At 38.9% G+C, this 26,940-nt stretch overlaps 1 protein-coding gene across 1 annotated transcript in view; it reads left to right on the forward strand.

Annotated features, from left to right (window-relative positions):
- Positions 1-26,940, forward strand: part of NELL2 (neural EGFL like 2) — a 148,593-nt gene that overhangs the window by 47,778 nt on the left and 73,875 nt on the right. Inside the window, exons 10-12 of the mRNA XM_074167943.1 lie at positions 14,206-14,297; positions 17,053-17,155; positions 20,314-20,442. Coding sequence (XP_074024044.1) covers positions 14,206-14,297; positions 17,053-17,155; positions 20,314-20,442 — 324 coding nt within the window. The remainder of the gene's footprint in view (positions 1-14,205; positions 14,298-17,052; positions 17,156-20,313; positions 20,443-26,940) is intronic.

Raw genomic sequence — 26,940 nt, forward strand, 5'->3', positions numbered from 1 at the left:
GCAGGCTGGAGACAGAGTGTATAGATGGGGTTATATAACTCCGGAAGGATTTTTGAACAAAATAATTAAAACACAAATCTGGACATGGTAGTTCTTATAGCATGGATGGGTTTCTGATCTGTCTTGCTAGCTTACAGAAACTTTTCATTTTATAATTAAAATTAAGGGGATTTCCCCTTTTGTTCTTCATGATGCATTGATTTTTCCTCAAAGCTACATGCTCTCCTGCAAGCTCCAGCACTTGTAGCCTACTGACACAAAGAGAAGGAGCTTTGAAAGCCCATCTGCTTCTCATTTGCACAGCAACTGACCATCAACAAGGGTGAAATTTTTTATCTAGAAACCTAAGGACTATTTATAGATCTTCCTCTGAAATTCATCATTTCTTCAGGTGGATTGAAGCATTGTGGACTTAAGCCTATACTGCTCACTAACTTTTATCTTTTCACAAAATTGCCACCTTTCTTCAGGGCTGAAGGAGTGGCACCATCCTGCCTTAGGTGATGTGCATCCGTGGCAGTGTGGGACGCCAGCCCCCACCTTGTTCACCCACGTGCCAGAGGACCTTCTCCTGCATCCATTGTGGCACAGAAAAGAGGCTGTAGCTCAGAGAAATGATGGAACGGTGGGATTGGCAAGCAGTGACTGAACACTCCATTTTATCCTTGCAGTAAATCAGAGGAAGGGTCAATCTGGAAAGTAGACGGCAGCGCCAGCAGGTCTCAGGGCTATGGGGCAGCCAGCAGGCTCAGGGCGACAGAACAGGCATCAATACTAGAGAAAGAGGAGATGATTTTTAGCAGTGAAGCAATGATTAGTCATTTATCATAGCTTTTTTAAAAAAATGCACACCTTAGTTATTTATTATAACCTCCAGTAGTCAGCGTGCAGAACTTCTGAATGTTGTTTAGCAGAACAGTGTCCGTTCAGCCTCTGCTTTCTGGATTTTCTGTGCTGAAATTATTCACATGAACCTTATTTCTCAGCCTTTTGAATCACATATGATGGTAGTATCACATTATAATGACAGATAAAAAGCATTATGTATACACTTTTATTACCGAGATGAATTACACTGTACTGCCCATTTATACTATTTTATTACTTCAGCAACACTTTGTCTTCAAGAAAAAGGCAGTATTTATATTCATTTAGAAATAGGACACAAATATTTTTTCTAAAGAAATATTTTTGAAGGGAAAAAGTGTATCCTTGAACTCATATAGGTCAATAAAATCAGTGCAACTATTTTAGATTTACAAAGCTATAGTGGAGAAGCATAATTGATGTATGTATCACTTATGAATCCAGCATAACTCCTACAGTCTCAGAGTCTCACAGAATGGATGAGGTTGGAAGGCACCTCTTGAGGTCATCTGGTCCAAACCCCCCTGCTCAGGCAGGGCCACCTAGACCCAGTTGCCCAGCACCGTGTCCAGACAGCTTTTGAATATCTACACAGATGGAGACTCCTGAGCAACCTCTCTGAGCAACCTGTGCCAGTGTTCGGTCACCCTCACGGTAAAAAAGTGTTCTTGTGTTCAGATGGAATTGAAGATCTCCTCAGAGCCTTCTCTTCTCCGGAAAGCGTAACATCTCAGGAAGCTGAGCACTGAGACACCCAGAATGTTTTGGGGCCTTTCCTGTGCTGAACTCAAAGCCAGCTGAAGACAGTGGAAAGACTCCCCTTAGCTTTGGTAGGCAGGACCAATCTCGCCCTTGACCCAAGCTGCTCTGTCTCTGCTATATTTTCCATGGTAAAGCCATAGAAAATTTCAAACTACTCTTACACCATAGCAATAGCTGGGCAGCATACCTCCATCAGAAGGGAAACTCTGGGTCTTTTTACTCAGTTCCCTTCTGAGTAGGAAACACTCCTCATATCTCTGTTGTTCTGTGTAAATTAAAATATAGCTTTACAGTGAATTGAAATGCAGCTTACAGTAATTGGACTGCTCAGAATATTTTGCTTCTAGGTTTCCTTTCCACCTTCCCCACGTCGTTTGAACTTCATTGTTCATTGCATTGTTCATCGTTAGCAGAGGAGGACTGGGGGAGTCGGTGCACTAAGCCTCTGTCAGATTTTTCATGCATCGAAGTGGAGTTCCCTCCTAGGCGAGTGCTTTTTAGTTATTCTGGACCCCATGCATTATGGAACTCCACTGGAAGACTCTAGATCTGGAGGCAACGTATCAGTAGATGAGGAGAATTCCAGTTAATGGTAAAGTCATCTAGTTTTAGTCTTACTGTGTGCCTGAAGAATGAATTGTAAAATAAAGTATGCTTAAGAAAATCCTTATTCATTAAAATACATTACACTGAATGTATAGCAATCTGCACTAAAGAAGAAATTGGAAACATAATATTGGTAATTTTATAGGTAGAGAATTAAAATATTTTTTTACATGGGAAATTTTGCTGCAGGCTGTGCTCTGCTCTCTCCTTTTATAACCTATTTTGTCAAGGCTGTCTGGGAAAAGGACCTATTCTTTTCTATTCTTTTTTCATTATGTTCTTGCCAGGGAGTTCACAAAATATAAAATACCTGCAGCATATTAATATTTTAGTTTATTTCCAGCACAAATAAAACATTAACATATGTTACATATGAATATTTTGGCTTTCAGACAGCTGAGAGTGGACAGATTGGCAGTGTTCCAGGCCCTAATAAGTTACTACCCTGACTTTAGTAGTGCTGATTTCACCAGAATTTGCTTAGTCAGGTGGCTATGAAATAATAATAATAAAAAATTCTGGTTCTATTTACAGTTACAAAAATCACTTAGGATATGTGGGTGTTCACATGGCTGTGCGTTGATTTCAATGTGTTGTTCTCACCAGGGGTGTGCTAATGTCACTCTGCACCTACATCATTGGAGTGGGAGGGGTTCTTTTGTTTATTTGTTTTGATTTTTTTTTGTTTGCTTTTTTTTTTTGTGTGTGTGCCCCTTAACCAGGAGCACACTGCCAGATCAGCAACTTGTAGCTGGTGTTCTAGTTTCTGCCTGGAGCTTTTTCCCTCTAGATCTTTCAAATTTCTGTAGTATCAGTAACAATGATCTTTAAATGGGCATGTGTTCTGAAAAAGAGCAAAATGGCTTTAGCTGAATACCCCAAAACTGCAGGTTTTGGACAAGGTCACAGAAAAATAACAAGTTGGAGGCAGAGAGCACTTTGTGGAGCTGGTTAGAGCAAAATACCGAAAACTAACCTACCAGCCAAATGAGATTCATGGCTTGTTGAGAGCTGTGCAGTTTTCAAAGACCAGTTTGCACCTGGCATACTCTTTATTCATAACAGGATTGTCACATTGACAAGGGTCATTTAGGTGGAAAGGTGGCCTGGGAGAGACACTGGTAGGAGCCATGGGAGAGTAAGAGAAGGCACACGTAGTTTTCTGACAGTGCCTATGCCATGTGAAAAAAATGGGAAGGTTGCAAAGGCTGAAACTCAATACGTAAGATACTAGAAAAAACCTAGCACAAACCTGGCAATAGTATGATCTTATTTCCCTGGCAGTCTAAGGAAGGGGTGGTAAAATATGAGTGAAGTTGTTTCAGTGAGATTAATATAAACTAATGTATACTGTTATCCTTTATTTCTCTTTCTGTAAAGGTAATGATTTAAACCAGTGGCTTTCAGTCTTTTGGACCACAGAAGTTTGGAATTTTTTCAGTGGAAATGTGTAGTGAATAAAGCCTTCTATTGCTTGGTTAATTTTCTTAGCCATCACTTGCAGATATCTGAAGTGTGATGTATAGACCTCCAGGCTGTTATTGATCACTGTTTCTACATCTGTCAGCTCACAAAATATATTTGGCTTCAAATAAAGGCCGCTTTGTCCCATGTGAGACACAACTTTAAAACTGAAATCTCAGCAGATATAGTGTAACAGTCCTTTCTCATACTTTTGTCAACTGTTCCTTTCAAAACAATCATTGCAGTCATCTTTATTTGAAGAGTTTCTGCTACTTGCTTTCTTCACTGTACTGGGCACAGTATCTACAGTGATTCTCATGTTTTTGTATTACTGTTGTGCATTTTTGCCAATATAGAGAGTGGTTTTTACTAATTTTTGCCTTTTCTTGGGGTTGGGGGTGGGATGCTCTTATTTGGTACCAGTTTCCACTAAGAAGAAAGCTCTGTCCCTTTGTTTGGAAGGGTAGTTGACCATCCAAAGTCTTCCCGTACGGAGTAGCTGATTAGTATTTCTTTCCTGCTACTTGTTGAAATTATATCTCTAACTTTGTGCTTGGAAATGAAAATTCTGATACTCCCCTGGTTGCTCTTGGAAAAAGTTTATGTAAACTTTTTTCAAGTATAATTTTGGCTGGTTTCCCAGATTTCATTTTGTTTGTAATTTATGACATTTGGTTAAAACCCCTTAAAATTATTCAACATCTAGGTTTTTTTTCCGTAACAGGTGAATAAAATTTGAAGATATTATTAGGTTGTTGTTTTGTATTTTCATAAGCTATTATGGTGAAGAAGAGCTTTTTTATTGTACTTATTTCTGATAGCCAGTATATATTTATATATAGTAATGTTAGAATGGTATGACAGTGACATCAGCATTTGACGTAATAAATTGGGGCAGAAAATGCCTGGTTTACACTGTTACTGTTTACAGCAAGTCCCAATCATTCTTCTCTCTCAGGTGTGTCTCTGCACTTCTGGCTTGATGTTCACGAGCTCTGATCTAGAGCTGTTGGTGCTGTGGGCTATGCCTTGTTTTCATAGTCAGGATTGTGTCCCGCAGGAAAAGTACATACTGAGTTACTGGTATTTATTCAAGATTTGAAGGCAAAATTTTTCTTTTTTCTTTCTCTCTCTCAAGATATTTAGTCCCATTGTTTTAGCTCTTAGGACAACAGAATTTAGAGGGAGGGGGAAGCACAAACTAATTTGACTTTTCAATATAATTCAGTATTGTAATAAAGTTATCTTATATCTTCAAAGCACATTTCCAGCACTATGGTTATTTGCTCCTCACATTTCTCATGGAAACACTGAAGTATTCCTTGTGTATTCCCTGTGATATGATCACAGGCAATGTTGATTCATTTTCTCAATCCCAATAAAGTTCCCTCTAACAAAATTAGATTGTTCCACAGGAAAGACAGTATTTGTTCTTGCCAGGGCAACACCCCAAATTTTTTATCTGTCAAGTTTGGTCATTATAAGTCCACTGTTCCTATATAATTCTACTAAATATTCCATACTAGATCTCTGCAGCTAATGAAAACAAGGTATTTGATAATAACATATTGAAAACAAATTCAAAAATTTGTCAATTCAAATCGGTATTTTTCTCTCAGGTTTTCAAGAGCTTGAAAAAAATGAAAACCGCTGAGAACAGGTTTCATAAAATTCATTAAGCATTTTACCTTAACACTATTTAACCCATTCCAGTAATTTCTGAGATCCTTGGTAAAGAAATGAATTACATTTAAAGATGTACCTATTTCTTTTCTGTGCCACTGACATTGCAGAATTGTACTTTGCCTTATGCAGGTTTGATGCTAGTAGGCAATAAGTAAAAATGAATTTTTTTTTTAACTGTCTTTTCTGATTCTTGGTTTCCATACAAAGGTAGAGGTAGACAACGGAAAAGAGAAAAAAGAGTTATTAAAAAGTATTACAGCTCTCCTAGAGACTGGCATACACTACAGCCACATAGAGACAAACACAGCTGGTTGCACAAGCATGTGAAATCTGAGTCTCATATCTGGAAAGGTCCCCTGAAGATGATAGGAGTGTTAACATAGATATAATTTTTTTTTTTGGTATTATCAGTGTCTCTAAGGCTTTCCCTCATTGATGTAGTTCCCAAATGAAAAAGGAATAGTCCCATTAACAGTTGCTGTGAACTGCAGCTTACTGTTTTTCTGGGACTGGGTTGGAGCATCGACAGATGCACTGTGGAGATATTAGCTATGACAAAGCAGAATCGGTGAACATCTGCTCCAGCTACTTTTACATTTTTAATTATTTCAAATCCTGAACCGACTTTAGACATGAAGTACTGTATTGTTTGGGAATGCACAGCGGATAATAGTAACTTCAGGCAGCCTTGAGAAACAGGGGCATGATGTTAGGTGTACGTAGGTTTCTATATAAAGTTGTCTTGAAAATTTCCAGCTCTGTTGGTAACACCTGATTTTTTTAGATTAGTTTTTGATTAAATGCTATTTGATAATGAACATTGAGAGTGAGTATATAACAAATTTGGAAAGATGATTTGCATAACTGACTTTAATCAAGATTTCCAAAAATGTGTTTACCTTGCTGTCTGTGTTAAAAACCTTTTGCCGAACTAATGCTAAGGACTTAGCTTGAGAACGTTAAGTAGAGTTCTCTGGAGTGTTTGTGATTATGCCAACTAATCCCGTCATTCTGGCTGAAATGAGGGAGGAAGATGATGGGTCTCAGAAGGACAGGAGGATGGGCGGATTGCTTATGTGGAAACAAAAATGGGTGGAGGAAGAGTTGGGAGCATGAAACCCTGTTCAGTTCCTGTACGGACCTAGATGCAGGTACTTTAAAAGAACTGACATCAGAGATCTAACATCAGCTATAGATGTGGTGCTCCATCTGTGTGCTGGTCCCTGCCTGAAAATGTCTAAACACGTTAGATGGGCCTATGCCATTATGCAAATAAAGCATACATGATTATTACTGTAATATCCAAGTTAATAGGGTGCTGCCATTTGTAGGGGAAGTGAAAGGACTTGGCTTTGCGAGGAAAGTAAATACAGTGAAATGGAGCTACATGATGCCAAATCACAAGAAGTTGTGCCTTCGCCAGGGAGGTGCCTGCAGCAAAGTCATGGTGCAGAATTTCTAGCTAAAGTGTCTGTGGAAATTGTTCTGGGCCAAGGAGAGTCTGGTTGAGAATGGGAGCATCAGCAGGGTCCTTGATAGGCATTCAGATACGGCTGTAATCTGTGGGTGCTTAAATAGAGTGGCAAATTTTTTGTAGCAGAAGCTATTTGGAAACTCTATGGCTTGGGAGCATGGAAATATTGCTTCCAAGTTATTTTCACCCAAAGAAATGTCAGATTTACTATTTTGTGGGGAAATGAATGGTTCTGCTGTTTGCATAGGATGTATTTTATTGCTGTCAAATAAGACACTGTTAAAATCTCTGAAGGTGCTGCCGTTCAGGGGTACTTGCCTTTTACTGAATATGCTCACACGATCTGTGTCCACAACGCTGCAGAAAGCCACCATCTCACTAGTCATTTGCAAAAATGTGTCTTTGAAAGTTACACATAATTGGTGCACGCTATTTTTTCATGTCAAATCTGGGCAAAAATGTAGGTTGTATCCCCAAATGTTTTATTTCTCCCCCCTGCCCTGTTTGAAGTCTCCCTGGAACAGAGTACCCGATACCCCATGTGAGGGCTGCTGCAGGAGTAGGTGTCCTCCCTTATCACGTCCATGGGTGGTCTTTACTTACGACATGGTAATGGAGAACGTAACCCGCTTTTTATATAGTAAATTAGTGCTGATGGGCAATAACTGTTTACCTCTCATAGATTTAAAGTAGTGACTCAAAAGTGTGCAGGTCTTTAGTTGTTCTTCATTATTTTCGGAAATTCCCAACACTCAGTCCTAATCAATTAATTGGATGTAATCTTGCATATGGATCCCTGTGACTTGAGGCTTTCTGATGGGTGTATGTGCAAATTTAAGCATGTCATGAAGTAGAAGGTATTTTAGGGAGGTGTCTATTTATTTTTCTACACTACACCATTTTTGTCTTAACAAAGTTTTCAGAAAAGCACCTTTTACAGTTAGCCCAGCAGTCCAGCTGAGAGAAGGTGGAACTGAAACAGAAATTTCCCTGTCATTAGTAGCTGTCAGCATTTGATAAAATACCTGTTTGCACCTTCGCTAAGATACAGCTATGTCACTACTACTGCAAATAGCTTACATAAGGAGTCTATCAGATAATGTCTAATCCCACTTTTATGAGGTTTAAGCAGGCATGTAATGTTTGAATTGGAGTTTTTTTGGTCTTGCACACTGTTATGCTATTTATAAACCTTAAATATAATTGTAATACAGTAGTCATATAGTTAATATTAACCTTAATTGCTTTTCTTCTCATGACACCCTCTAAGGCTTTTGTCTTGGCATTTGATTTTATTGTTTGACATTTTGCTGAAAAATTTGAGTATGGGATGGCAAATGTCATTAATTTGGCATAACATCGATGGGCTTTTTGATCACATTAGTCATGCCTAAGTTTTCAAAATCCTGTGTTTAGAGTCCAAAATATTCCAGTTCTGTTTAAGAAGCAGAATATGGTCCATTGCTCTAAAGCCAAAGTTGTGCAAGCCTGTCGGTAGAAATATTTTGGCTGCCATATTTAATCAAGCTAAAGTTGCAGTGTGGGTAGCAATAATGCCATTTTTTAAGAGAAGCTGACATCAGACACATTGTCCAGATTGGATCTTTGCTTTACTGGAGACAGCCACATGCTCACTTCATGCTATGTGATGTCCACTGGGTTTGATAGGTTACGAACTCTTTCCCAGACTCCCTGTCCTGCAGGCTGCTTTAAAAGGTGTACTTCGTCTGTCAGGTCTGTTTGCCTCAGCTGAACTGCCAGCAACAATTTTTAGTCATATTTTGGTGTGCTTTTTGAATGTTCAGATTGGTTTTTTTAGTCTTTAAGGATGCCTCAAGGAGCCTTCATTCTAGGACTCAGATGAATTCTACAGAATACTTCCCATCAAGAACACATGGGGTAGATGAATTATATCATTTCCTCATGGTAGTTGAGGGAAATACAGGAAACATGAGAAGTAGGTGAAAGAATTTATAATTTTAGATTGACTCCTTGCCAATGTGACTAAACAGCCCATTAGTATTGTTGGAGGTGGCTCACACTGCAGATGCTCTTAAATGATCATAAAATTACTGTAGAACAATGACTTTGTGTTTTCCATGTAATAGAGACATTTAGCTTTTCCAGCTAACAAGAAATAAGATAGAAATAGTGGTTGTTTCTTTATCATTAGGAAATTTCAAATTGGATTTTTCTTTTTTTTTTTCAGCTGAGGAAGCTGAAGCATATACATGCATCTTTTCAACAGTGATTGACTGGAAAAATGTCAATATGTTTTCCAGCTTGAAATCTAGAATCATTTTGAATTGTTGAGGGAGACAACATGAAATAAAGCAAGTGTCTGGTCTCACTGACTGCAGTAATAGAGGAACTTGTGTTCTCCACAAAATGAGCAAATAAGAAATAACGCCCAAATCCCTGTAAAGATAAATGAGAAAGGAGTGAGAGCAGTGCCTAGTAATGGCGTGGCAGTAAAGAGAGAGAAATTAATGAAAGGTGACCATTAGCTCTGTGTGCATTTCTAAGGATAAAGCCACACAGAGATTTTGCACTATGTAAGCTTTCAAAGTAGGATTAATGGGTCTTACACAATGACTAAGCCTTGATCTCTGGACAGTGGAAAATGTAGTCAAGGAGATTCCAAGGAGGAGGTTGCAAAATTAAATGAACAAAGGAGGGGTTTTTTTTATATGCTAATTTTGGGTGTTCCTCCCCCCCACCCCCCAATGCAGCAACACAGAATTAATTACCAAATTTAAAGTTAAAATTACTGACAAATTTCACAAAACACAGTCACATCTGCCACTCATGGGGCACTTATGAATACAAGAAAATAAAGTGGCTTGAGGAGTTCACCGATGTCCTAGACTTTCTGCTTTTACTTGGTGATAAGTGTGAATCAAAGTCAGCTTAGATACCACAGGGAAGCGTACATACATTCCTCAGAGGAAGACATACACAATCTAGATAGCGAAGGTGATAAATAAAGAGGTGAGAAAATGTACTCAATGACATGCTGTGAACTCAGTGAACGGAAGGCAGGAGTTAGCTGGGTCATGGATTTTGCATGGACGTTTTAAGAAGTGCAGAAGGAAAGTGTCATTTGGAGGCCAGTGAGAAGAAAAAAAGCGAGTTGTGAAAGAGAAGTGATGGTTTGACAAACTGTTGATAGTTCACTGAGTGAACACAACAGCCAACAGGATTCTGTAAGATTCCTTTTGCTGGGTGAGTATGGAGAAGTTGCCATGTTATCACAATGTGTTAAATGGTACTACAGGGAATAGTTGCATTATCATTACACCTGCGTAAATTACTAGTGGGGATATAAGCAGACCTTGCTAATAAATTTTTAGACCTTGTACTGATTCTTATCATTGTAATATTTGATCACCTTCTGTATACAAATACATCAAGAGTAGTCAAACTTCCTAGCAGGTTTTGTAGATTTCCTGTTCCATCTTCTTAGAGAACCATACTTTGAATAATATACATTATTTTAGGTACCGGGGGGGATGTGGAAGTTTGATGGCAAGAGGAAATGGTTGATGTAATTCAGCTGTAGATGAAATCCTACATAGGCAAAAACTATCAAGTTCTGGAACAACTAATCATCAGGTAATTTCTTGACTGTGACTCAGTCTGTCAAATGAAAGGACTGAGGAAGATGAAAGATGATATGTTTCCCCAGAGAGATACCAATCACGAACTAATCACAGTATCTTGAGAAGCATCTAGCCAAGCAGAAATTAAATCTTCGCTGGACTTTCCAATTACACAGGTTTAGTCCAGATGTTCGTGTTGTTGAAATATCTTTATTTCTGAAGGAAAATAGAGACATGAAACACCACTGTTATGGGATGTACACTGGCTGTGACAGTTGCTGGCAGGAGGCAGGAGAAATGTTCTGTTCCACGCTGCCTGGCACGTGGGTCCCGCTGTCTTAGGAGGACAGTGGGGCACAAGAGTTAGTAGCTTTGTCTTACTTGAAGTATTTTCGAGCGTGGTCAATGCTCACCTAACCAGCCAACCTTAGAGTAAAGTTTTTAGATCCCTTCAGGTAGCTTGATGCAAACCTGTCCTTTGCTGTCTAGCAGGATACCTCCTCTGTGGGTAGCTGAAGAGTGGTCTGACGAGAATGGGAAAGACACAGAGGTATTTATGGGAGGATTGGAGAAGAAAAGACATTGTGCACTGGCAAACTTAGACCATCACCAAACCCCCTGGAGTCTGTCTTGTTAAATAGCCAGTGGTACAGGTGTAGATGAAGTGCCCATGTGTTTTTTGTAAGCTCACTTGGCTAGATTAGCATAGGTGAGAAGACAAAAACTAAGTGATAGTGCTCTGAATTAGAGCTTCTGAGTGTACCTTAGTTCCTGCTGTTTTAATAGAAGGAACTGCCCAAATATGGTGGAATCCTTCCAGGAAAGAAATAATCCAAGTAAAGTTGATTTTGGTGATTTCAAGAAGGAACATCCCTTTTGAACATAGTAAGTGAGAACAGCAGTCCATAAGAAGACAGGCTTGGGCATGTGTTCAAATTACTCAGGTTAACAGGTTTTCAATTTAGTTTTTCAATTGGGATTTTATTGATTGTTGTTTTTTCTCTCTTTTCTTAGACGTAGTTTGATCACTCTGTGTAGGCAGGTCTCTGATACCTGGGGGTTTTATAACCTTACTGACAAAGCCACAGCAAAATCCAATAGTTGGAAATGTTTATTTAGGGGAATTCAAAGAATGAAATGTAATTTTGTGGCTGCATGCAGGTGTTGTGCCATAAGAAAGTGTGAGGGTGGGGAAGTCAGCAGTGCTTGAAATTTCTGGGACCCACACAAGTGTCTTGAAACATGCACTCTGCTGCCACTTTCTAGCCTTGAGAAACAATCTTAAGAGTGTATGGAGACACATAGGAAAGGGGCAAAGGCTGTCTGGGTAAAGCGATCTCTCACAGCTCCAGAATGTGTAAATTTTTCTTTTTTTCAAGTCCTTATGGAAAAGAGTTTGTTGTCTTGTGGAAAGCAAGAGTTTGCAATACTGCATCACTACATTGAGGTAATTTCATATGCCAAGACTTCAGGGGGCTGTTGGTGGAATAAAGAAGTAGCTTCCTGATTTCACACTAGGCTGGATGTGTTCTTTTGATGGTTTTCCTAGGTACATTGTTTTCTAAGTTTCTCTGAAGAATCAAGAGGTTTGTCACTGTTGATAAGGAGACTGGATTCAGTGCACTATGCTTTGAGGTAGTATGGATACTTTTTTTAAAAGATGCTTGGGTGGTCTTATTCACATGTTAAGAGTATTTTGGCTTCAAGAGAATGTTTTCTTTCCAGACAGAATGACATTGATCTTGATGTCTTTTGCCTTTCCTGTGAACAGGCATAGTCTGCCTGTTGGAAGCATAAGGATGTATTAAGTTATCAGTCCGATGCCTGTGGTCCTCAGGCATTGCTATACTTTGTTTTTTCCTGTCACATGTAGTTGTTCTTTGAAGCTTGAAATATGTGGGGCAAGTGAAAGGGCTTAATATATGGGTATTTCAGTTTGGTGTCATGGCCTGTAATATATAGGAGGTGATATTTATGACTGGATGATTGTCTGGATTCAAGATCTGCTAGTCCCCAGTAAAGATTTATATAGATTTTTTTTTTTTTTTCACATACTTTCTTCTAGAAGAATTTGTTTTCTGGGAGAGGAAAGAGGCACTGTATTGAGCTTTTCTGACTTTTTGTGACCTTCCTTTGTGGGTGTTATACAAACTTTCTCCTTATGTTAGCCCTAGGACTCTCTCCTGTGGCTCTTTTCTGTACTTCTTTTATTAAGTCTAACTGCAAACTTGGCCATTCATGGGATTTGGGATGTTGCAACGTGCTGTGATATTACTTTTTGAAAGTGCTATGCAGGCTTATATCACACAAAATACTTTGTATTTTATAAGATATGAGAACTCATATTTTGGAATTCGAAGAGGAACTTTTCAAAGTCACTTTGTCACTATAATCATCACTTCTTTTTCAACACCATTTACAAGAATTGACTTTTTGCATGCTGACGAAGTAATAAGTTTGTAAAATCAAGGAGCTGCAAGTTAAAAAGAAAAGTAAGGGAGAATTAAAAATAACAGCAGTAGTGGTAATCAATATAGGTCATACAATAAAAACATTTGCACTGTTAGATATTTTAAAATTGTCTACAAATTGTAGTCTATTTAAACAGAATAGATAAATCTGTGAATGAATTGTACTGTAATTGATTTACATCTCTAAATCAACGATTAGAAAATTAGGTCTCTAACATGTAATCTGGAACTTGAAAGTGGTAACCTACTCCTGTTATTTCATGATTATGCTTACTGGATGAGCCTTGACTGTGTCCTAAGCAACGGAGACAGACATATGATTTTCTGTACCTAGCAGTTGCATTACTTGGCCGTTGTACTTTGCATAATGTAATTGTACTAATGGACCTATTTAAAAAAAAAAAAAGAAAGACAGTTTGCTGTGAAGATATTTTATGTAACCCTTAAATACCGAATAAGAACTTTAGTGAGCAATCCAGTATGAGCTGTGTCAGCATGCTGCTGTAAAACCCGGTACTGCCAGGGTGAAGGAATGGCACCGGGCCAGGTCGTGGTATAACAAATACTGAGCCTGGGGGGAAGGGGTTTGTGTCATTCTGTCATTTGATTGTCAGAGACTTGATCCTACTTCTGTTGGGGGGGGGGGGGGAAGAGACAGTCACTGAAGGTTAGTCCCTGTACAATAAAATTAATATACTCTAATATACTTCAGCAGTAATGGTAAATAACTGGGATAATCAAGATACAAACATGCAACCTTTGAATACCTGTATGGGGTGATGAAACATCAAAGGGCTATGGTAGGGTAGCAAATAAATACGTGGCTTCAGCGATCATCCTTTGTCACACAGCATTCCTCTTCAAGAAACTGATTATCCATTCCTGCCCCTCACACTGCTCTCACCTCTCTGTTTTCCTTCCCGCCCCTGAGCTATGGGGCAGGTGGTTGTGGCTTCCCTGGCATGACCAGAGACATGGCTCTTCTGCCCTCTCAGTAGCTGTCTGTACTCCATATTGCTTCAACATCCTTCACCTTCTTCTTATGTGTGCTTTTCTGTTTTTTTCATGTTTTTTTTTTTCTCCTCTGATTTTTTTCTGTATGATATCCAGACTCCTACAGGAGGGTTTAGAATATTCTTGCGGCTGATTCAACCTTTTCATTTTGAAATGCAGTTATCTTTAAGAAAATGTGTCTGTTCTATAAGCAGAGTTCTAACACTTTTTTTTACAGAATCATTGTGTTTTTTTCTTTTTTATTTATTTTCTCCTGAAGCGGTGTGTGTATTTGAAGGCAGAACCTACTTTGAAGGACAAAGAGAAACTGTGTATTCAAGCTCAGGGGACTGTGTTCTGTTTGAGTGCAAGGTAAGAATATTGCTGATGGAAAAAGAAGTTCTTGCATGTTAGAAATATCAAAGTCCCACTGAAAGAAACTGTTGAAATGTAGACAGGTCTACCTTAGGAAGTAGCAACACAAAAAGCATCTAAGGGGTCTTGTGTTTATTTTGTCTTACTGAATTCCACATCAAATTTTGCAAATAAATGTATTTTGCATAGCTGCAAACTTTGATTACGCAGCCTGACAATCAAGCCTCATTCTTTCCTACTTAGGTATTGTCTCCATCACCAGTAATAAAAAACCAGCAGACTGCCTTATGTTTCCATTGACACATGTGCAATGTTATTGTTCAAAATTATGTGCTCAGGTACGAGAGATGCACAAACACGATGGGGGCGTAATTTGGAATTCAAGATAATTCTTAGTGGAAAAGCTAGATGAAAAAGAAGGAAAAGAGCTGGCGTACCAGGTCTCCGGTTGTATTTATAGTGATGGAAATTGGGTAGGGTCGTTGTTTTAGTTGTAAACAGAACACACCTGATACTGAGTCAGTCTTGTCCTGCTGCATGAACAGAGCTGCTCTTTAGGGCACAAATGAACTTTAAAGGCAAAATATACTTGCCCTTATAAGCAGGTATGGCTATACCAGGGATAGGGTATGACTTTGGGTTGAGAATTACACAAACTGCTGCAGGTTGTGTTGCCTCTCTGGAGGAGGGATGGGGAGAAATTCCCTCTGGTTAATGAGCTGCTGGGGTGGAGTTGAAAACCCGAGGGCACGTTTCTAGGATGGAGAGAGAGGGGAACAGCTCCTCTGGCCGTGCTGCAGCTATCAGACCAGTTTCTGGAAATCTCAAACCACTTTCATACAGTTGCAAAAAAGCATGTTTTATATGTAGAACTAGGGACCGTTGTCTTACCACTGTTGATTTTAATCTTTGTGAGCTTAATTCTTGGAGTAGGTGCTTTGAAACCCATTTGAGAAAGGAAAGGAGAAGCTGACCAGAAATAATTTTGGATTCACTTGTTACGCTTTTCAGGACTCTGAGCTTGTGTTTTCGATGTGACACCTGGGACATGGATTCTGTGATTAGTCAATGGGTATAATTAACAACCATCAAAAGTTAGATGATGTTGCCCTGTGTTTCTTGCAGCTGGCAAATGCTATATTGTATGAACAAAATGTCTCTGTTGGCTGTGCTAGTCTGCATTTTGTTGATTATACATGTTTGCTGGTGGGCTGCCTGAATGCCCTGGTAGATGTATTACAGCAGCAACTTTGGCTGATTCAAATGCTACTTTTTCAAGGACTGAAGCACATGCAGCTTCCGCTGCACAGCCTTGGGAATGATAATTCAGAGCAGAAAATCCACATACTGTAAACTGTGTTGGTCAGTCAGAAAGTCATAGGCAGACACTATTTTGTAACCAGTTTATTTTTTAACCAGACTTCTCATAAAAGGATATAATTAATGACTCCAGCTCAACAGAGACTTAATAAGAATGGCACAAGTACTGATTTCATCTTGAAGGCTTATAATGATGTTACCAAGGCAATGTAGGGAATTTCTTCTTTTTGTCTGCATGTAATTCTAAACATCTTTTTTTGTTTTGTTTGGCCGCTGCAGTGCTGCCTGCTATGGGCATGCACTTTTCTTTTTGAATATTATAAAACATGTGAATGAAAAATTCTCTTACAAATCAGAATTTTTAAAAGAATTAATTGCAATACAGGCTACTCTAATTGATATTGGGTTTTTTTAATTTATTTTGTGGAATTGCTGGGTTGTGCTTGTCCTGGCATACAAGATGTCTGCGGCTGGTTTGCTTTATTTTATTATCAGCTTAGGGTTGGTTTCTCTGTCAAGATTGTTTAGGGTAAAGTTTGAGCAGTATTTTTGATATTGCCCATTGTGTTCATGCTTAGAGGGGATTTAAAATGAAATGCTAGACCCATAATAATAATACATGCAATGGCATATGCATGATTTGAGGCATTTTTCTTGCATGCAGAAATGCAGGGTCCTGAGTTCAGTGAGCTTATATTTTAACCAGATTGCTGATTTCAAGGCAGCTGCCTCTGGGGAACATGTTCTTGTTTGCTTTGTTTTCTGTGTTTGCCATTTCATGACTAGAGTGCTGCAAGACACATTAATTAGTGCCTGAGGGAGCCTAAAGGTGGCACATCTGTGGTAGCCAGATTGCTAAGGCAGGCATTTCATGTGGTCATACTGCAATGGTTGCGTGTGACCTGGACTAGTGCCTGAAGATATTCAGATACCATCTTGGCATTGGACATTTCCAGATGCCTGATCCGACCTTAGCTGAGAAGCACTCTCTTTTCCTAATAGGGAATCAGTGCCAGTTGCCTTCAGTGTTACTACCACAGTGTTGAGAACAGAAATGTTCAAGTTTGATTTTATTTGCTGTATAAATAACAAACTGCTTTAGAGTATTCATTATGAGGACCCTTGATTCTGGAGTCTGCTGCCTCAGCTTTTAAGAAGTAATTTTTACTCTTTCAAGGCGTAATCTTAGCTGGCAGCTAAGACGAGAAGAATGAGAGCTGTTGCCACACTTTTGCTCGCTTGAGAAGATTTGAGCATAGGGGAGTTCCTGGTGCTCTTATTGTGCGGTGTTGTCCTTTCAAATTATTTTCAAAGGTACCTGGAATTTGGCATAGGAAGATTTTTGTACATAATAATGCTAAAACTCCGCTAAAGTTATAATTTATCTTTATGTCTTCTCTCACAATATTAATCAGTTACCTCAATTCAACAGAATCACAAAATGCAGCGTGTTCCAAAAGACAGATGTGCAGCTTTAAACTGCCCAGAATCTCATCAGATCCCCTTATCTCACAGTTGCTGCAAAATCTGTAAAGGTAAGGTAATAGCTGGATACATGTATAAGCTCAGCGTAATTTTCCATTCTTATAGGTTATATAGACTTTTTTCTTATAATTTGAATAGGACACTCCTATGCATGGTAATCACTATACATCTTGTGAAGCTGTATAGATAACATCTGCATCGTGATATCTGAAAATTGTTTGTAAAATGCCTAATAGTGTAAATTCTGTGAAATGTTTACTGGCACTTGCGATTTTCATTCTAGCCAAAAGTGTGTGAAAAGTCAAAGAAATCATGAACATAACTGTTCATTTTCTATCCTTCACCCCCTCCTATGTCCAAACAAAATGAGACTGGAGAAATGTCCGTGTTCCCCAGCGTATTTCTGAGGTGTCTCTTTGAGGTATGCTTTGAGGTGTCTCTTGCAGAAAACTGTTTGTGCCATGCAGTTGTTTGAAGACTGGAGTAACTTGTTTCCCTGTTTGGGGCTGTAGAAGCATCTAGAAGCAGAAGCTTTGGGGAATATTCTTGTGTGCTACATACCTTAGTGTGTTACACCCAGCCTCATCCTTACCAAAGGGGAGACGGGCTCAAAATGCTCTGTGTTTTGAGCCCACTCTTTTGATCTGGACTAATAACGGTATCTTCAAAGCCATGAGCAATCGCATCTTGAAGTGGCTATGTCTTTTTCTTCTATAGCTAAATAATGATAAATTGATACCTGGCATGAAAGAAGGTGTTAGACTCTTGGGCTGATTTTAGGTATACTTCAGTGAAAAGTGCAGCTATGCTTGTTCCTGTGCTACTCAGCACAAACACGAAGGGTACAATTAATGACATCAAGCAGAGAGATAAGAAAGTAAGGAACTTAAGAAAAGTTGATAAGTCTTGAAGTCTATCACAGTCAAAAAGGATTTTTTAATGATAATTTTCTATAAATTCTTCAGTGGCTTAGAGACAAGAATTCTGGGTTTTGTGCCTGATACAGCTAGAAGTTTTTAATATGTTAGATTAGTGTTTTCTGATCGTTTTCAATCCTACCTGAACCATGCTAGCTTGGCCTCTCATGAGATATAGAGCTTATTCTTTAAACAGGAAGCAGCTGTACACGTTTGGCAGCATGTATTTTATTTATTAAGACAGCCGATACGTAAAGAATCTTAAGAAAAACAAAAAATCAATAAAAAAGCCCTTACCCTTTCTGGATAACATGTACGTTCTTACTTATTTAGTGCCAAAGTCTGATGCAAACCAGTCCAGACCAGGAAATCAAAAAATAAGACTATTACTTGGTCATTAACTTGGGCTTCAATGAGGAAGACAACAAAAAGGCAAAAAGTAGGCATTACCGTGTCGCTTTATGACATTTGAAGGATTAAACTCTGTCTGAAGTCTTCTGAAGTTTCCCACGTGGCAGGGTTCATGCGTGCTAACATACACGCGTTTCACTCGGGAAATGGTACCTTCAACAAAAGGTAAAGCCAGGGTTACTGCCTATTGACAAGATGCATAGGTAGATGCAAGAGGTTGCCCTTGACACACACACTTCTGCTGTCATCAATAAGTACTGAAGACCCTCTAATGCTAGAAAAAGTGTAGGGCTTTTTGATGTCCTATGTTAGATAACAGCACTGTGGTAGCTACGGTGAATTATAATATTTAAGTAACATTGTCTAAGTGTATCTCTAGGTTACAGGGAGACAATCCACAGCAGAAAAAAAAAGAAAGGAAAACATCTGCCTCTCATATCATAGTGGCCCGTGATGTTTGCATCATGACCATGTCTCTGGGTCTCAGTACTAAAATATTCTGCCTTTATGAGTTCTGTTTCTTTTCTCTTTTTTTTCGCTTGGTTTGTGTTGCTTCACACTGTTCCTGAACTGCCCAAGTGCAAAACACCTCTATGACCTGACCTCCAAGCAAACTGTCTTCCGTTGTCCTGCTTGAAGTGCTCATTTAACGTGGCGTCTGTGAAGTTAAGGGTAGAAGCTCCTTCATTAGTAAAATATGAAGCAGAGGCCAGGTGGAGGGATAAAAATAATAATCGCTACTGCCAACAAATGCTTGTTTGTTATTTGGTAAGAGGCCTATGTTGCAGCCTGATTCCAGCTTGCGTTCTGGAGCGGTTGCTGTTACACCAGTCCCGGTCCCCCGAGCCTGACCCGCATTCCCCAGCTCTCCTATGGGAGATTTTGAGAGAAGAAAATAGTTATTGGAAAACAACAGTGAAGTACTGCTGCTTGAGCAGTTCCGATGATTTGGTTAAAGAAAGAAATTTTAAATGAATGAAGTTGTAGAGAAAACAGTGGAGACAAGCTTCACACCTTTATAGACAGATGTGGAAATTGTGGAAGCTTCAAGTCACTGACTACAACCAACTTGAATCCAGCATAACCAAACATAAGGAATTTGAAAAAAACAATAGAGTTGAAAGGCTCAATCTAAATCTTCCAGCGTGGAAAAGAACTTCAGAATCTTAAAAATTTGTAATTAAGATGCAATGGAAAACAGTCACACTCAGGAAAAATGGAAGGGAAAAAGTAGGAAAATAGGAAATAGGGATGGCTGAAAGATGAGATTTTAAAAATAAATTTCTCTGAAATGGAAAGGATGATGCAATCAGGGAACAGTATTCAGTCAGTGGAGCTTGAAAGGGAGAGATAAGGGGAAGAGAAAAGCAAAACGAGTCAATGTTAATCAAAGACTTTCAGTTAAATGTGGAAGGATTTTATAGATACACCTGGGAACAAAAAGTGATGAGAAAAAAAGTAATACCACTAGTAAATGAGCTACTGAATGTCTAAGCTATTGAGCTCTTTTTATAAATGTCCAAACAAAAAAAAAAAAAAAAAAAAAAAGAAGAAAAATACGTAATTAAGAAGTATCTTGTAGAAGTGCTTAACAATGGCAAGGAGACTGTAAGGGGATTTAAGCAAGCCTCCTATCCAGCTGCCTTAGATCAATGCCATAACCTGAAATTGAATCGAAGACCTAGAGACAGTCTGTTCTTGTGGCCTTGCCTACTCCTTTCATCCGTTTCGTGCTTGGGACAATTTATTTTTCTCTATTTCACAGACAATAGAAAGGTATTCTTTGACCTAACTGAAAAAAAGATAGGACTGTCTGTGACAGGGATGTTTTATAATCCCTGGATTCTTTTTAACCCTCAATCATATTTGTTTCTGTAAAGGCCATGACTTTTGCACTGAAGGACATAATTGTATGGAGCATTCCGTCTGCCGAAACCTGGATGACAGAGCTGTCTGTAGCTGCCGAGATGGCTTCCGAGCCCTTCGGGAGGACAATGCCTACTGTGAAGGTAATACCTTGTATCGATGCTTGGCTCCACTGTATAAGTTACCGTGGGATGAATGTATTGATTCATGAGTTTTCAAAGGTATAGGTCTATTAAATGCAATATGTGCAGCATATTAATAAACTAAAATAATTATCTCTCCAATTAAGTTCTTTTAAAAAAAAATTAAAAAATCTGATCAGTGTCAAAGTGGCAAGTTACTATGGCTGAGGTCTTTAATTAGAAACATGCTTCCATAGGAAAGTTATCCTTTTTCCTTTTTTTTCATGGTATTCAGATATTCAGGCAATCTAAAAGTCAACTGTTTGAATAACATATTAGTATAACATTTAGTTTCTTTTCACTGCTGCCAGTTCCCATTCTCTCTCTCCAGGAAATAAGTAAATGCTATAGACTAGATACTAGTATTTTTAATTATACTTAGTAATGATTTATTATTTGAGCTGCTCTTTTGGTATCAGGGAGCAACAAGCTACTTAATCAGAAGAGAAGACTCTATAATTTGTTTCTTTACAGTGTAGTATAATCCTGTGAAAAAAACACCCATCCCCACTCCAGCAGTGAGAGCCAGAGTCCTCTGCACGATCTCTTAGCTCTTGTGCTAACTGTTGCTCTTCCTCATGAAAACCCTGATTCTGCAAACAAGATACTAGTGTACTATCAGGCCATTCTTATCATAAAGCTTAAGTGTTGGCAGCAGCATGACCTTTGACTAATAAGCAGTTTGATTCAGATTTAGCCTGCCAAATTGAAAGTTAAGCATTTGTGAGTAGAGTCTAAGGTACTCTGCAGTCCCACCTAATACCCGGATTGTTCTCTGGCGATGCACAATTAAATGGGATGAATCAAGGCCTTTTAAGAGTGTTCCTTTGGCTGAACTCTGTAAAGGTTAATGCAGCTTACCTGAGTTCGTAGCTGCATTAACGTCAGTGGGTATGCTCATCTGTAGATTTAGATTTGAGAATTCATGACTGTTTTCGGGAAAGGAGCATATAATTAATGCAGCTTCGCATACCTCTCTGCTTAACGTTTATGATAAGCCTTCTGATGGAAGCATCTTTTGAGAAGCAGAACTAAAAATCGTGCAGAAACAAATCCCTTGCCCCTCATCGTGTCCCAGCAGGCATCTGACATCAGGACCTGCTGTGTAGCTCGTTCTGTGTTGCAGCATCAGCCGCTTTTTATCCCATAGTCCCTGGAGCCTATGCCGAGGCTTAGGCTGCAGATCTGCATTTCTAGGAACTCATCAGCCATTTCCTTTTCGAGGAGTCACTGGAGCAACGGAGTTAATGGTGAAATCGGGTGCTTTAAGAAGCACCTTTTGTTACTCTGCTGAGTGAAAGCAGAAAAACAAGCTAGGCTCTCTTAGCGATCTCCACATCTCTCAAATTAGAGTCTGTTGCTATGTGTGGAACTTGACAGGAATTTCATAAGCAAAAAGCAAAAGAAGCTTTTTGATCAGCATTGGTGGTGAAATGTTTAGATGAGGACACAGTAGATTATCATATGCGAGACTGATGCATTTGTATTATAAGTGGATTTACCAGCTTGTGCAGTACCTGAATTCAGTATGATGATTTTGTGAGAAAATTTCTTGGCCCAATTGTTTCTGTAGTGGCAAATGACATTGTTTCTGGGTTGTAATTATCAATCTGCTTAGGTGTTTTCAAAAAACTTGCATAAGTGAATAAAAGGCTTATTATTTAATGATTACACATTATTTAATGATTGTATTACTATGTTTGCATGTGTTAAACTCTCTCTTAAAATGTGTATGATTTAGGGCCTGATCCAGGAACGCATTGAAGATAGTGGGAGTAAGTCCCATTAGGAAGATGTGCCCACCTAAGCAAAGCTCATGAGACTGGGTCCCTGCCAGATGAGGTTGTCCCAGCCAAGGGCAAAGTTAACTCAGCAGGCAGAACTGCCTGACTTCCCTGTGAGTTATATATCATAGCTGCGGTGTAGGCACCACACTTGAACCGTGCACGCTTAGCACAAGTCTAGTACTGGCCTTGGCTGGTCATCCCTGAGTGAGTCTGCAGGTCATATGCTGGAAGGGGGGGAAATAAGGTTACAGATTGGAGCTTCAGGATGGTTTTTGTGGAAGAGGAGGGTCAGGGGACTGAAATACCTATGTTTCTTCAGAGTTTTGCTTTTAGTGTTGTATCCCCTTTTTAAGCCCAAATGTTTCTGAGCACTGTGTTTTTTCTTTCTGGAAAGAGACTCTTACCTTAACATTAAACAATGTAATAGCAAACGATGCAATAGCAATAGTGTGACACCAAATCTTTTCAGAGTCCTGTCCCTCATCTTGAAAGGCTGAAACCTTTCCAAAGGGAGGCTGGAATCTCCCTTTCTCAGCACATACCCTTTCTTCACTGTGCCATTATTGTGGCTTTAATTACAAGCAATGCCAAGTGTAGAAATGTCGAGTTAATAGAAAGCCTTTCAGAGAAGGCTTTTTGTAATGGCCGGAGCCCATGGGTATGATAGCTGTTCCTGTGTTCGCACTTCACAAACTTCAGATATACTGCAAAATTGGATGTCATTGATTCTGTGTTAGAGCCAAACTTCACTAAATACAATTCTGATTTGTGCCTCAGCACTGTCAAAATTCAAAGAATGAACAGAAGTAATGATCCTCCCATTGGCAGAACTTCTTCTTAATGTAGAAGGACAAAAATAAAAATATTTAAAGCTGGTTTCAGTGTGGGTCTGGAAAAGCTGCATAAATTTCATCTGAATGATGGAAGAGTTTGGCTTCTGTCCTAGAAAGAACTGGTGCTTTTCCAAAGCTGTGTGATGTCTCTAGATACTGTTATGGTGAATACCTTTCCATTTTATAATAATAACATTTGTTAATATTTATGTCACATTTAGCTTTCCCTGGGAGGACTGTTTAAAGAAATACTTAAAGAATTGGGTTTTCTTCATTTACATGCTGTAAGCCTTATTCCAAGTACTCTGAAATCTATTTTCTGCCTCAGGTTATTATGTGGTTTGAAATACCTTGTGGGCAGGTTGGGTATGGATTATGCTGGGCTGCCCAGGTGTAAGTGCTTTTGAATATATCATCCTTGGTGTATAGCCTACCCAACATCAATGTTTTACAATAACAGATGTTCTGATGAAGTGTAATTAGTTTTTCCCAAAGCAACATCTGCAGTGTTTTCAAACTGATGATCATCCTCTGGGATATATTTCAAATTGTGTTCAATGCCCACTACATCTGTGGTGCTGGAGTTATGCTGAAAAAGTTTTTAAGGATAAAGTTTGTGACTCCTGAATATCGAGATATTCTGATGCATCTAGAGGAGTGAAATAGACCCATATTTCAAATAAGATGGGTTTGCAAATGGTCTGCTGATGGCAGCTTTAGTTATTCTTCTCAGATCCTTGAACCTAAGCTGTTTTTTTGCACGGTCATGCACTTTTGGCGATCCTCATGTAGATGAGGATGTATTTGGGGAGGAGGCGTTACTCGTACCATTTGGAGATTGCGCTTAGAAGGATTGCTTGAAGTCCGATTTTCTGATTTAATAAGAGCACTCAACTATCTCTGTGCAAAATCTGATTTCACTTCAGAGTGTTGCCAAGGATTGCTGATTAAATAGGAGAGTAGGCTCAAGAAGGAAGACAGGAGAATGCTAATCTTTTGCAAGCACCAGGACTGAACATGATCTGAGAAAAACAGGTTATTTGCTTCTTTATCAAGAGGATTTTGCCTGAAGCAGAGGCCGTTACACATCATGTACTGATTTTGGCTGGCATGGAGTTAATTTTCTTCATAGCAGCCCGTATGGTGCTGTGTTTTAGATTTGTGAGTAGAACAGTGTTGATAGCACAGGGATGTTTTAGCTGAACAGTGCTCACACAGCATCAAAGTCATCTCCGTTTCTCACTTTCCCCACAGCCAGCAGGCTGAGGGTGAGCAAGAGATGGGGAGGGGACACAGCCTGGAGAGCTGAGCCCAAATGACCAAAGGGATATCCCTGAGCATACGACATCGTGCTTAGCAGTAAAAGTGGGGTTACTGTTTCTAAGGTGGCTGTTGCTCGAAGACTAGCTAGGCATCAGTCTGCTGGTGGGAGCTGGAGAGTGATTGCCTTTTAATCACTTGTTCCCCCCCCTTTTTCCCCTTCTCTTTTTAAATGGTCTTTATCTCAACCCATTGATTTTTTTCTCACTTTTGCTCTTTGGATTCTCTCCCCTATTCCATGGAAGGGAGGAGCGAGTGAGCCACTGGTGGGTGCTGAATTGCTGACCAGGGTCAATCCTTCACACATCACAGATTTACCTTCTGGGTGTGTGGACAATAATGTTTATTTTCTGATATTTGGGTATTTAGTTGTACTAGTTGCACAGTACACAACCTAGCTAACTTATCTTAACAATTTGGGATCATTTAATATTATTAAACAATTTTTTGTGAAACCATTTTCCATTTTTATTCTAATTTATCCTCTTTCCTCAGTAAGTCTCCTAGTTTCTCAGCTGTTGTCATGTTTGTCCTAGTTTCGAGTGCAGCAGCTGAAATGAGACCAAAGACTGAGTGACTGTGTCTACGTTTGAGAATTGCATCAGCTTTACTGATGACTGTCTCTTGAGGGAAGAAGGTCTTCAGTTTAGAAATCTGCTTTTGAATAAGCTGGCTTGATTTGGATCATCGTCAGTAGAGGGAAGTAAGCAGTCTTTGAGGATGAATTGTCTCTTTCCAGAGAAGATGTCTGAAGCACATCCGAAGTGACACTTGGTTGGACCTCATCAGGTTTCCCTTAGCTCAGAGTTGTATGTTCTCATTCTGCTTGGAAGTATTTACTAGTTTATCCCTGTGTTTGGGTAAAAATACTCATGCATTATTCAATCCCCTTCCCCAACAACAAAAACATTACACTTCTTCACTCACCTCATTTGTACAACCTGCTGTTAATCTTACTGTTAATCTTGCTTTTAACTACTGGATTACAAAACTAAAGTAAAATCAGAATGAGCCTGATTTCCACAGGTTGCAGTGAAGAGAAGAAATCTTACAAAAGATAAAAAGTAATAATCAAATTGCAGTTTGATACGTATTGCATCATATTGGCCAAGTGCAGTAATCAATAACATTTTTTTCTTTTGGCGAGTGTAATATTGAGAAAAGCATAAATATGATAGAGACCTTGGCAATGGAGATAAACCCCAGTGTATTAAAATACATTCTGTTAAGTCCTCTGCATCTTTCATAACCAATATTGGGCTATTTTCTAGCTTTGTTGTTTTCACAGTATGCACTGTATTCTTTGGGTGAGGGTCTTCGGAGTTCTGCAGTACTGTCAGGTTCATTAAACTGGGGAAGGTTACCCAAGCTTCTCTCTTCGTATGTAATTTTTTTTTTTTATTTAAGTGAGATGTGGCAGTATTATCACATATTGCTAAGAAATGAAGATTTCCATCTCCATCAACTGGCAGTGTTTGAGTCATTACCTTGTCATTTTGGGTTGGCTTGAAAAACTAATGAAGCATAAAGTAAAACTTTCACTCCAGGAGGACAGAATGTTATTTCTAAATATCTATTAAAAAGTAATTAAACATTATTAATATTAAATAACAATATTAAACAATATTAAGATATTATCAATTATTAATATTTTTTCTCAGAAAAGGCAGTCATCTGTGTGTCAACTTATTTCCATCATTATGTTACTGGGAAATCTAAATATGGAGAATTATCAGGCCAGTTCTAATGTGTCAGTGTGTCAGAGTGGGCCAAATCCTTCTTGTCTGCCATTACTGCTGCTCTTACTCAGGAAAATAATAAAGCAAATTTCTAACTTACAGTGTAAAAGTAGTATTCCTGACACCAGTTCATAAAGTGTCGTGTATGCTGGGGTACAGATAGTCCCACCACCTGTAGCAATGGAATGGTTTGCACTTGTACAAATTGCAGGATGTGATTCAGTGTTATTTGATTTTAATTACATCTACAGGAAGGATGTTCAGACTGATTCTATCATCCACCCATAGCTAGGACTGACAGTGATATTATTGCAATTAAAAAAACCCTGAAACTAATCATATAAAGGGAGCCTCTTGGAAACTCTTTTAAAGTCTTCTGTGTTAGCAGCGTCTGGTAAGGAGATGCTTTATTATACTGAGAGCAGCCCTTTACCACCAGCAAATTAAGGTGTAAGTTTTCATACAAATTGCTTAAAACTGCAACCTCAAAGCAAAAGAGAGTAGGAACTCAAGTCTTCATTTTGTTCTTGTTTTCCTTTCTCTCCACCTTTCACTAGTAGCTGGAAGGTGACTACTGAAAGAATTAGATGCTGTTACTGTGCTGAAAAGTACCCAGAGCCAGCTGGTTGGTTTTCTTATGTAACTTTTAAAAACTCGGTCTAAAAGTGCAACACATCTTAATGATACATAGAGGCTGGATCCCCAAGAGCTGTAACAAAGACACAGAAATGCCTGGCATTAAACCAGGCTGAATTTAAAATAATTATTCTTTTACGAAGA

The sequence above is a fragment of the Numenius arquata genome, chromosome 2 (genome assembly GCF_964106895.1).
Source record: "Numenius arquata chromosome 2, bNumArq3.hap1.1, whole genome shotgun sequence".
Lineage (NCBI taxonomy): Eukaryota > Metazoa > Chordata > Aves > Charadriiformes > Scolopacidae > Numenius > Numenius arquata.